This window comes from Lepidochelys kempii, chromosome 10 (genome assembly GCF_965140265.1).
Source record: "Lepidochelys kempii isolate rLepKem1 chromosome 10, rLepKem1.hap2, whole genome shotgun sequence".
Classification (NCBI taxonomy): Eukaryota; Metazoa; Chordata; order Testudines; family Cheloniidae; genus Lepidochelys; species Lepidochelys kempii.
This window is the reverse complement of record NC_133265.1, coordinates 16,891,085-16,902,301: the sequence shown is the minus strand read 5'-3', so window position 1 is coordinate 16,902,301 and position 11,217 is coordinate 16,891,085. Positions and strand designations below refer to the sequence as shown.

Sequence of the window (11,217 nt, the reverse complement as noted above, 5' to 3'; positions counted from 1 at the left end):
GTCGTCAGTATTAATCTGTATGTAAGGGGACTGTTGCCCCCTTATTAACATTCAGTGGGGGTGTTTTAGTTGCTAACTCTCAGTACTAAAAAGAGGGAAGGGTCGATGGGTATGGTGAGCAGCTGGGGAGAGCGAGGGGGACCCTGGGCAGCGGGCAGTGGGCCCAGCATAGGGAGACGCCTGAGCCAAGAGGCTCTGCAGGCCAGGTTTGGATCATAACCCCGACAGGGCAGGGGCGACACTGGGAAGAAGGGTCCTACCACTTAGAGCCTGAGAGCGTGCAGCCACCACAAGAGCAAGCGTCCAACCCACAGCATCCCCGCTAGCAGGGCTAGGTCTGGTCATTATCTGTTTAATAGTCCTCTTTGCAAGTGTAATGCATACACTGCAATTGAAATTTGGCTATATGAGGCTAGCATTAGTCTCCTTTCCAACATGCTATTTCAAGTCATACGCTAAGTGAGATAGCAGAGCTTTGAAAACTGTGTTTGTTCCCTGGCATCTCTTCGCACCCCTAGCCAGGGGCAGCAGCTCTGCATAATTTTGGGTGGCCCCCAGAAAGGGTCCAAGTCCCACCCCCACGCATCTGCCTAAGGCTCTGGGAGGGAGTTTAGGTGCAGGAGGGGTGCAGACTATGAGAGAGACTTTGGGTGCTGCGTGCAGGCTTTGGCCTGGGACAGAGGGTTAGGGTGCAGGGCTGGGCCAAGGATGAGGGGTTTGGGATGCAGAAAGCAGGCTGCCCTGGGGCTGCGGGCCAGAGAGGAGAATTCCCCCCAGCCCTCTACCCCCCTGGCAGCAGCAAGTACTGGGGAGGGAGGAGGGCCTCTCCCCAGCACAATACTCATCCAAGCTCTCCACAGCTGCTGCTCAGGAGGTCCAGCCAGGATAAGCCCCCCGCAGTGAGGCACAGCAGCCACCTCAGATTGCCCCCAGTGCCGCTCCCTTGTAGCTGGCAGTGGCCAGCGAGGGAGCGGACCATGGAGCTGCAGGGGGCAGCTGCCCATAGCAGGCAGGGATGCTCCAGGTGAGGCACACAGGGGTGGCAGGTGGGCCCTGGGGAAAGACCTGCCCTCAACATTGGTGAAGCTGGGCCCTCCCAGGCCCTGAATTTTCTGGAGCCTGGGCACCATGGGCCCAAACAACTCACTGCCCCTGCCCCTTGCACAGTGTAGGCAATATAGAGAACTATATACAGGACTAGGCCTCCTACTGTAGTTCTTAGAGCAAGGAAGGTGATTTACCTAGAGAGGTACTGTGGGGAGTGGAAGGGGGAGAAATCCGCACTGGAAGCCCCCTCAGATTCTGCCAGCAGCCCTCTAACAGTGCTTTCTCACTGCTATTACTTGAGCTTCCCTTGATATACAAACATGAGAAATGGAGTAGGGTTAGGTGACAGGAATACTCAGTCATTCCAAGAAAAGATCCTCGAACAGCAAGAGGAACAGGCACTGCTCTCATCCTAATATAGCTATAGTTATCCTAAAGGATTATGTGGGGGAAGGAAAGTAGGAAGCAGGGAGATATTTAGTTATTCATGCAGAGAAAAAAAAAATCACAGTTCAGACAATTTATCCCATTAAATTCTAACTTGAGAGAAAGCACAGAATTTGGAGGGGTGGGGGAAATGTGTAGTCAGTGTTCAGTTCCATGGCACTAGAGATCCTAGCAATTTCACACATCTAGGAAAGCAGCAGCTGTGGAGAATACAGTCACCTGAGGTGCTAGTATAGTGATATCTGACACTAGGGTTAAGCTACTGTCCAGCCCCAGAGGAGAGGGCCCTCAAGTTAATTACGCAATTGTGAGGAAGTTTGCTTTTTTGTTGTTTTTTAAACCAGCTAAGTCTTTTGTCAGCCAGGCAAGTTACTCAGTCTTGAAGGGGGTGTAAATAGCCTGATGAAGAGTTCATTTTAAATCTAAGGATAGTAGTTAGTAAAAAGATGGCTCTATTCTCTGTCTACCCTGCCTTTCTGGAAGTAGCCTCACTGATTTTATGCTATGGCCAGAGTAGGTCATGGAGTAAGTAGGGACATTTAAATTTTCCAGTTAAAGGTAGCAACTGTGCCACAGTTGCTCTGTTATGCAGTAAGTAAGCACCCTGATTTTCAAAGGGTTAAAAAAAAAAACCCTCAAGTTGATCCCATTTCAAAACAAGAACCCCAACACTATGTGATTAGATCCACTGGGTGTGTAGTCTGGAACTGTGGCAGGCATGCTGTGTAGCCCTGACTCTTCTTCCCCCTGCCCTAGAGGCAATTAAAAAACCCTACACCCACCCTCAAACTAGCCAATTAAACCAAAAAAACCAAGCCCAAATCCAGCATTCCCACCCCCCACATTTGGCATATAACTGCCTATTCCTGATCAGGTGTCACTTTCTGCATGTAGCGTAGGTACCTCAGCCCACATGGAGTTGTCAGAGACTATGGCAGAGAAGAGATGTTGCCAAAATAAACCTGGCAAAGGTCTTGGTTTGGACAAGTCTACTTTTCTAGGTCCAGTTACTGGTCACCAACTGCTGCGTGGCTCTATGTTTTGTGTAGGGCAAGTATTGCCAATTTGGAAATCAGGACTACAGTTTGTTCTTGCCTGCTGCATCTCTGGGAGCTGGTGTTCACAGAAAACCACAGCTATGGAGGACAGCTTTATGAAAGCCCTATTGCTGGCCTAAGTTTAAGCCTAGTGTAGTGGCTAGTATCTGCCAGAGTCACCACCACTATGCCAGGACACTTGAGCTACACAGAGCGTGGCTGGAGCCCCTAGCCCTGCAACTGCGTGGGTAAGCTAGAAGACTAGCAGAAGGTTGACAGACAGCACAACGTTTTCTAGAATACAGTTGTCTCTTCAAAAATGCCCCATAGTGTCGAGTGTACTGAGTCCAACTGCTTTTGTAATAGGCACTATGAGTGGTTAGTTTCATTAGTGCTAGACATGGCGCCGTTGGTATAAGAACACAAGATCTCCTAAAATGTAGGGCTAGTACGCAGACTCTTGTGGATCTACCTTGCTACTACTGCTGATGTACTGACGGGCATTAACTTCCACTGGTTGAGTCGTGGATAGGATCAGAGGAAACATGGAGCTCTTTAGCGCAAAGACTGAGGCCCAGGGTTGTAGGTTAGGTTGAGATTAGGCTCACTCTCTCCTTGGTGTATCTACAGAATAAGGGTTCTAAAATACTGCCAACAATACAAGTGCCTTCACCCTACTACATTAACTGAACAGTAAGGAGCAGCTGTGTAGTAGAATAGGTACTTACGACAATTAAACAATGGAATAGGACAGTTGTGAGGCTAGTACAGTTACTATTGAGTTAACATTTTGTACCATGGGACTGGCTGGTTGGTTTGTCCGGGCTTTAGAGAGGAGCCAAGTCTCACTGGCTTCTATTGGAAACTAGAAGGGGCTACTTCTGAAATAAAGGAGAGAGTCCACCATGAACTAGTGCATCCAGCAGTTTATTTTGTCACAGGTCATTTAGCGTATCACTTTCCCATTACAGCTTTTGTCCTCTTCAGATTTTTAAAGAGAGCCACTGACACCAGTGCAGCGACCATCAGGCCAAGGACCACAGTAGCTGCTGCTACTACAGTGGTCCATGCTCCTTCTCTCAGGGGAGTTTCTTCTGTAGGGAGGAAAAAAGGGTGAACCACAAGTCAGTGGCCAGATTATGCCATAACTTGGATTGGCAACAACATGCCTCAGTTAGGTCAAGGAGAGGGTATTTGTTCCATACCTTGGGTTGAAGGCCATTCATCTGCTACAAAGCTAACAGGACCAGGTAAGCTTGCTACACCGGAGTTCTCTGCTTGCATCACAACAACATCTGCAAGAGATTAGTCAACACATAATTCTGACTAACTGGAGTCTGGAAATCCACAAACATAGCAAGCTAACTGGAATATCAACAGGAATGCTTCGAGGTCTAGAAAACATGGCCTACAAGAAGGTGGAAAGTGGGTTTAGTCCAGAAAAGACAACTGAGCGGTACCTTACTTTGACATGCTTGAAGACTTCCCACTGATTACAGTGCTGGATCAATCAGGGGCTTCAATCACAGCAAGGGCTGTTTAGGTTAGGAAAGGTTTCTCTCCTAATGTCTAACTGCAAGGGTAGGTAGGCACTGGAGCAAAGTTACCTAGATGGTTTGCAGAATTGGTCACTGGTGGTTGTTAACAAAAAGTAGAGCGGGCTAGATAGTACTTAGTCCTGGTTGAGTGCAGGAGACTGACTAGAAGACCTAGCAAGTTCCCTTTCACACCTACATTATTCTGCTGTGGTAGGACGGCATGTTTACGTGACATTCTAGTTGCCAGCAGTGATTAAATCCTACCTCGTTTGTTTCTGGCTGAGGGAGGACATCGTGTTGAACACAGAGGGGAGTCTGGATGAAGTCTGTCACAGAGAAGAGCACTGCAGTGGAAGTACACCTAGAGCAAAGATAAGGGAGAGACATTTGGAGCACAGGAAGCCCGAGCCTTTAGCTAGAGCTAGAGGGACTGCACTTACTAGGCTAGTGAGAGCCTTGTCACCCGCTACAAAGGCAAAGGTCTTCACTTCAAATCTCTGGCGATAGTTGGGATAGCTGACTGCTAGGCCCACTGGATGAAATGCAGTTCTGTAGTTATCTAGTTCATAGTCACACCTAGAGGTCAGAGTTGAAATCAGGCAAGAAGAGAGTCTTGGAAGGTTTGCATCATTAACATTCAAGTTTAATATTTAGTCCATTACCCAAGAGACCCTCAATACTGTTTCCTAGAGATCTGCCAGAGCTTGGAAGCCTGCATTTGGACAGCAATTCATTGGGGTTGAGTCACTCAGTTGTGAGCCATTAGAGTGACAGTTGGCATTTACACATTTTAGTCCTTGAGCATGTGCACTCTCAAATGTCTAACTTGACCTAAGGCTAGAGTGACCTCCACTTTGTGGTCAGATCATAGCCAGACCGCAACCCTTTGCGCCTACATCTGTGTGAGGAACATGCGCTCACAGCTCCAACAAGCCTTTGCATAGCACTTCAGGGAAACCAGACCAGCCTCACCTATGTTCCTACAGGAGTTGGAATATACCTACCCATCCACAACAATGTTCCACCGGGGCAGAGAGCTTGGATCTTGCGAGGTTGTTGCCCAACAGTCATCCAGTACCAGTCGGATGTTGGGGTCATTGCGGTTCAGAACTTGCACTTCCAAGAAGATTGGTTGCCGCAGATATTTCACAATAGGGTACTGGTCGTCACTGTAGGGCTGCATGTAGGAGTCATCTGAAAAAACCAAGGACGGCAGAGTTGACAGCCCAGTTCGCAATAGGTAGGAATCTCAATCTAGAGAGATGAAGCAGCCAGCTAAGTAAGAAGTCTGGTACTGTAGATGCATAGAAGGACACAGCTTGTGAGTGCTTTAGTTGAACTCCTTGCACAGGGAGAGAAAAAGCCTCCTAAACCCAACATCCCTACTGGATTCCCCCATAGCAAGAGGCTCTATTAAAACCTAGCCTGCCAGGTCTACGTCACAGACCACCAGTGATGGAATCATGCCACCCCCAGATATCAAAAGGTCTCTGGGTCTACTGCTCTGGACAGTAGGGACTGAAGAGCTCCTTTGACTATGGAGGGAATCACTCATTTCTGCCCTGCACACAATTTGCAGCTAGATGCAAGCTTTACCTGGATAGATCAGCAGGATCAAGGAGAGAGGACCCTGGTTTATTGAAGAAACTGGAGGAGGGAGACTGCTTATCCTTACGCTCAGGGACGCGTCACCACTTTTGTAGGTGCACACTACGGTCAGCCTGAAAGACAGAATGTGCAGCATCAGCTTAGCTGGCAATTTGCAATCAGTCACTTTGCTTAGTGTTGCGATGGGCTGTCACCAGCAGAGTTGTGGACTGACCTGAATTCACTGTCCCTAGAAATCCTGCGTGGCGGTCGATCTGCCCACAAGGCACGCATTTCGTTCTCATAAGTTGTCCTCTCGCCTTCAAACTACAGGGGATACAGGAGTCTTAGTGACTGCCCTGCCACATGAGCGCCTTTCGCAGTCACTGTCCTGACACTTACCCTCTGCCTTGTCCCACACCTGTTCAGTGGGACGTGAAACCGAACCATGTCATTTGAGGGAGACTTGAAGACTGGTTTGCATGTAGGATCTCTTAGCCTGATGGTATCCAAGTCTAGGGCTGGTTTTGTCCGCTCACTCTGTACTTCAAAGTCCATGTAGCCATCCTGAGTGCACACAGCAGCTGAAACATTCAAGGAATTGGGATGGGTTGCTGTAGGGGACTCCAGTACATGGGGCTATGGCAGCTCCTGCCTCAGTTCAGTGAGGGACTCGAGTATTCTGAGCTGTGTGTACAGGGGCCCTAACTACCCTAGGAGGAGCTGTCCTGAGCCTACTGGATTGTAGTTTCTCCAGTTTGTATTGCATGACCTGGAGGGCAAGGATCCTGCAACAGCTCATACCAGGAGGCTCAAGGACCCAGAGCTGCTGGCAAGCAGTGCTCTATGGCTTAGATGAGGGGGAACCAAAACCTGAGACTAGGCTGGAAACATTCCATTAGGAGTTGTTTAGGGCAGGCCAGGCAGGAGAAGTGGTATGGCTCCAGGTCAAGATTAGTGGCACTGTAGGTTGGGGGACAGCTGGTGAATTCTTTTCTGCAGAAGAGAGCTAGCAGCTGCTGGGGAGCCAGGAACTATGGGAAAAAGCTTATGAGATGTTCAGTTGTATGTGGGGCTGCCTACCTGCCACCTTGCGGGCAGGGGCGTGCAAGAGCGGAGGGAGAAGGAGGAGGAAAGCAGTTCATTTTACAGTGAACACAAATGCACTTTGATGATCAGACACCAAAGACTCCCTTCCACTTCCAAGGAGTGGATGTCCAGAATTTCTAAGTATGTAATCAGATACATAGGCCTGAGACGCCCCACCACCTAGGAAGGGGCATCCATTTTAGATTGAATTAGTGTGACTTGGCATCTTTATAGTGGAGCCCATTAGTTGCTGAGAACCACCCTACATTGTAAGTTTTGCTTGCCAGCTATTAAGAGTTTACATCAAATATATCAACACTTTAGCCATATGTTCACCCAATGAATCTTGGGCTGTGCGCTGCAGTTTGAGGTCCACTCATGTTCTCCTGTACGGAGGTGGATGACAGCCAGCTTCAGTATTTCATGCTGAGCATGATGAAGTCTCATTCGTAGGCCAGTACTTCTGGGATAGCTGAACCAGCACAGAATGAGTTGACAGAAGTACATGTGGTCTTACCTATTGGTGCATGTTGATCACAGGGACACTCTGGGTAAGTGACCATTGACACCATTTCTCCATGGAAGTTGAAAGTTAGCCTGAGAGATGCTATGTATGACTGAAGTCCTAAGCAGCTCTCCTTGTACAGCTGGAAGAGAGGGAGGCAGGCCACAACATTTGTTGTTATTTAAGACAGCTGGAAGTCTGTAATGGTAATTTTAGTTATTTATGTTTGCTGGTAAGAGGACAATGCCAAAGGTAGCCTTTTCCCAAGATCAGACACTCATTTAGACTGGACCAATCTAGCCAGAAATATTTTGCTTTGATTAGCTATTTCTTACTCCAGGAGATTGAGTAGGCTGGTTTAGAAGTAGAAATTTGTAAATTTTACATCCATAACTGATTTAGAGTGTCATCTTTAGGAAAGATATTTAGACCTTGTCCAAAGCTCAATCAATCCTTTAAGTATATATATTTGGCTCTGCAGAGCCAGAGTAAGTAGTCCAGCAGCCTGGGTTCTCACAACTTTAACTCATTTGTAAGTGTTAGAATACAGCAGGCTAGGTTTTATTCTCAGTCATCCCCGACCCAGAGATCTCACATAAGCAGCACAATCTACAGGAAACGGAATACCATCTCTATCTAGGTATATTGACCAAACTCCTCACTATCCATGGGGGTATTCTAATTTCTTGAGAAGAGCAATAGCCTTACAGATCATTCCAGGGATAACTGCCAGCCGGGAGTATTGTGGGAGTAGTAGACAAGTTGCCTGTCCAGGCTGTGAATGGCAGAGCTAGTGTCATGTTACCAAGACAAGAGAAGGTCCAGAACAAGTAGCTCAAGTCCAGTGCAGTAGCAAGGGGTAGTTTGTTGTCAGGAAACATTGCTTTAATGTTAAGCAAGGAAGTATTTAAAAAAACCGCACATTTGGAAAGGGCTATAGAGAGGGGGCTTGTATTGCAGTAATGGAGATCAGATTAGTGCCTGAAAAAAGTTAGTGGTTTATATGACCATTACTCTGAAGATTTGGACATTGCTGGTTGTGAGGGTTGAGGGAAAAGAAATCAGATGGCAGCCAAACAACGGCTGCCGAAGGTACAGATACCTACAGTCTAGTCCAGTCCTATGGCTTGGAACAGACTCTGCTGGTAGGACAGCAAATCTGATTTTGTAGATCAGCCCTTTCTATTGCATCTTTGGTTTGCATTTCACTTACAATTATGACCATTCCTAATTGGAGTCAGATACTAGTTTGTAGGGAGCTTACTCTGGACTTCAGGATTCTTTTGTTGATGTGCAGCTTCACGCCCCTTCTTGTGTCCAGAGCAATTCCATTTGCTTGGAGTTGGGTCATGGGAATGTTTCTGTTGTCTATACTCACAGCAGAGAGGATCCCTGGGAAAGCTGGGATGGCAACAGTCATGTGTGTGGAGTTACAGGTTGCTGGGCCTGCAAGAATAGCTTTGTTAGTGTCCAGAGACATTTTAAGGTCCAAGTCCCTCTCGGGTCAGAGGAGGGACCAGCTTCCTCTGTGAAGAGGGGAAGTTTTACCTGGTGCACAGATCATTCTTGATTCTACAGTTAGCCGCTGGTCAGGAGGCCCATATGAAAGCTTGAGTGCCACAGTATATAGCATCTGGTTGTCTTGCTGCAGAGGATAGATACGGTTGAGAACAGCAGGTTATTCAGAGTGCAGTTCCCAGTGCCAGGTATAAAAGAAGCCTATTAGGATTCAGTAAGCCAGGCTGTAGTTCTGAAGAGACTTCAGAAGTTATGAGAAGTCTTGCAGGGCACGTTAGCCATTTAAATTGTTGGTAAGGCAGAAAGCCACTGGAATTACACCCTAGCCATTTCACATAACTCCTACACACAGGAGTTTTGGGAAGGGTGTACAAGCTCCATTCTAGGCCCTCATGCACCACCTGGATTCATAGCCAGAAGTCAAGCTGAAGCTCTCTCACACTCCCATTTCCAGATGCCCTCATGGACTGCATGTAGAGTCAGACTAATCAGACTGCCCCAATAGCTCAGACTAGTGAGCCTCAGAAGTCTGAGGCTTCTCACGGTTCTATTTATAGACACCATCGTTTGCCGATGGCAAGTTTTGCCTTTCAGCCTCGAGACAGTCTTGTGCACCTACCTTGTAAGAGGCGACTCCAGTTGCACCAAAAGAAACCTGGAAGATTAGGTTGTTGCTGTCAGCTAGGAATGTATACCCTTGCTGCATGGCTTGCCTAAGGCTTAGCCTGTGTGTTCGTGTTCCATCATCTATGGACAGTATCCAGGCCATCTGAGATTCTGTAGTCTGCAATTTGAGACTTCTGGTCAGTCAAGCATAAGGTTTTTCCATTACCAAGCAAGGGGGTTATTGTTCTTATCTTTAAGAAGTGTTAAGACTGCTGTGAGTGGCAGCTTGGCTAACCAACACAAGAGAGATACTGAAGGGTCCAGTTTGCTACTTTAGCAAGCATCACCAAACTGGCAGTTTCTACATGCAGCAGTTCTACTTTAGAGGCATGTTACTTTGCACACCCAGCCCCCATTTTGACCGACGTTTCATACCATATGTTCATCAGCAAAACTGGGAAGGAGTCTTGGAAATACAACCTGAAAGAGAACAGGACAGCAGCTGACTTCAAGGCACACTGTTCAAAGAGAAGAGGATACCAAGCAAGCTTTCCTTGGTGAATGGAACAAGGAGCCTCTAACCCATTAGAGGAATGGAAGCTTTCGGGGAGTCTTCTGAGGAAGCGTGCTGCAGTGGCTAGAGGCCTGGCTTGTTTCTAGAGGAACAAGGTGGGGAAGCAGCAAATGCTGTTCTCCCCCTGTAGTTTAGGGCACCTGTGCCCAGGTTGACAGCTACTGACCATTAGCCAATAGAGGGGTCTACATAATTCAGTAAGCTGTGCCAAGCCTAGCCAGGGAAGCCCTTAGAAGTACACAAAGGAGGAGGTAAAGGTAACTAGCTAGAGTTTTTACAAATAAGAAGGCTAGTCTTTAATCTGAGTCTTCCCAGAGATCAGGAAGGGGACAATCCACTATCCTCCTGCTAGTCAGTCTTATTTCCTTACTCCCACCACCCAAAGAGAGTCGACAGACACATCTTCAAGATTTGACTGAGAGGCCATTGAGGTGTCAGACTCCTCTCTACAGCTGAGAGCAGTTCCCTTTCCAAGGGATTGTCAAACTGCCCCACTTACTGCCATGAAGTCTTTAGTACAGTTTGTAGCTCCTGTAAAAATAGTAGGGACGACTTCATCTGCTTGAAGAGAATCACAGCCAATACTGTAGATTACATTCTTGTCCCTTGCAATGGTTTTGTTGAGCACCAGCAGCTCTAGTCTCAGCTGGTGTTGGCCATGCTATAGCAAGAGAACACATTGGTCAGAATAAGACAGTGGCACAGTTTTACATTACTAGATGTTGCCTCAGATCAGCAATTAGAGCCAACCCTCAGAGGCCACATGTTCATGTTGAGAATTTGCTGTCTATAGAAGAGGCAGGGTTACTCAAAGGAAGGAATTTGATTTCTTGGGAGCCATTTGATTAGTCATTATTACATGGAAGCACCACCTCAGTGGGTGCTCTCAGGAGAAGGAGTCTCCCAGGAAAGAGATGGTACGTTACATGACCCAACACTGCAGTTGGGTCACTTAGGAGGAGTCACTTTGGAGCCTCTGTCAAGTGAGCATGTTCCCAAAGCAGAGGGACGGTTTTACCTCTAGTCTGGTGCAGTTCACATACAGAGCAGTTACAGTCAGCCTCTCATGATCCACCATGTAGTCACAGTCTACAATCTCTTCACCACTTCCATCTAGAAAGAGTAAGCTGGTCAGCTATGCTGCTAGAAGTTGCCTTGAGAACCTAGCTAAACATGCAGCAATACATACCAACTACATGGACCTGCCAGAAGTTGCTTCCAAGCTCTCTGGGAAACCCAATCAACATTTTGTCAGTGTGACAAGACACC

The 11,217-nt window shown here is 47.4% G+C and overlaps 1 protein-coding gene across 1 annotated transcript; it reads right to left on the bottom strand.

The window, feature by feature from the left end:
• Positions 1-3,484: 3,484 nt before the first annotated feature.
• On the bottom strand, positions 3,485-11,217 carry LOC140917869 (zona pellucida sperm-binding protein 2-like). The gene is made up of 16 exons (XM_073361397.1): positions 11,138-11,217; positions 10,967-11,061; positions 10,448-10,609; positions 9,810-9,854; positions 9,388-9,552; positions 8,799-8,895; positions 8,515-8,696; positions 7,263-7,392; positions 6,059-6,240; positions 5,892-5,983; positions 5,666-5,790; positions 5,074-5,263; positions 4,510-4,645; positions 4,334-4,430; positions 3,737-3,826; positions 3,485-3,625 (listed from the first exon to the last, which is right to left on the bottom strand). Exons 1-16 carry the CDS (start codon positions 11,193-11,195, stop codon positions 3,486-3,488), a joined length of 1,986 nt encoding a protein of 661 aa, XP_073217498.1. The 5' UTR covers positions 11,196-11,217; the 3' UTR covers position 3,485.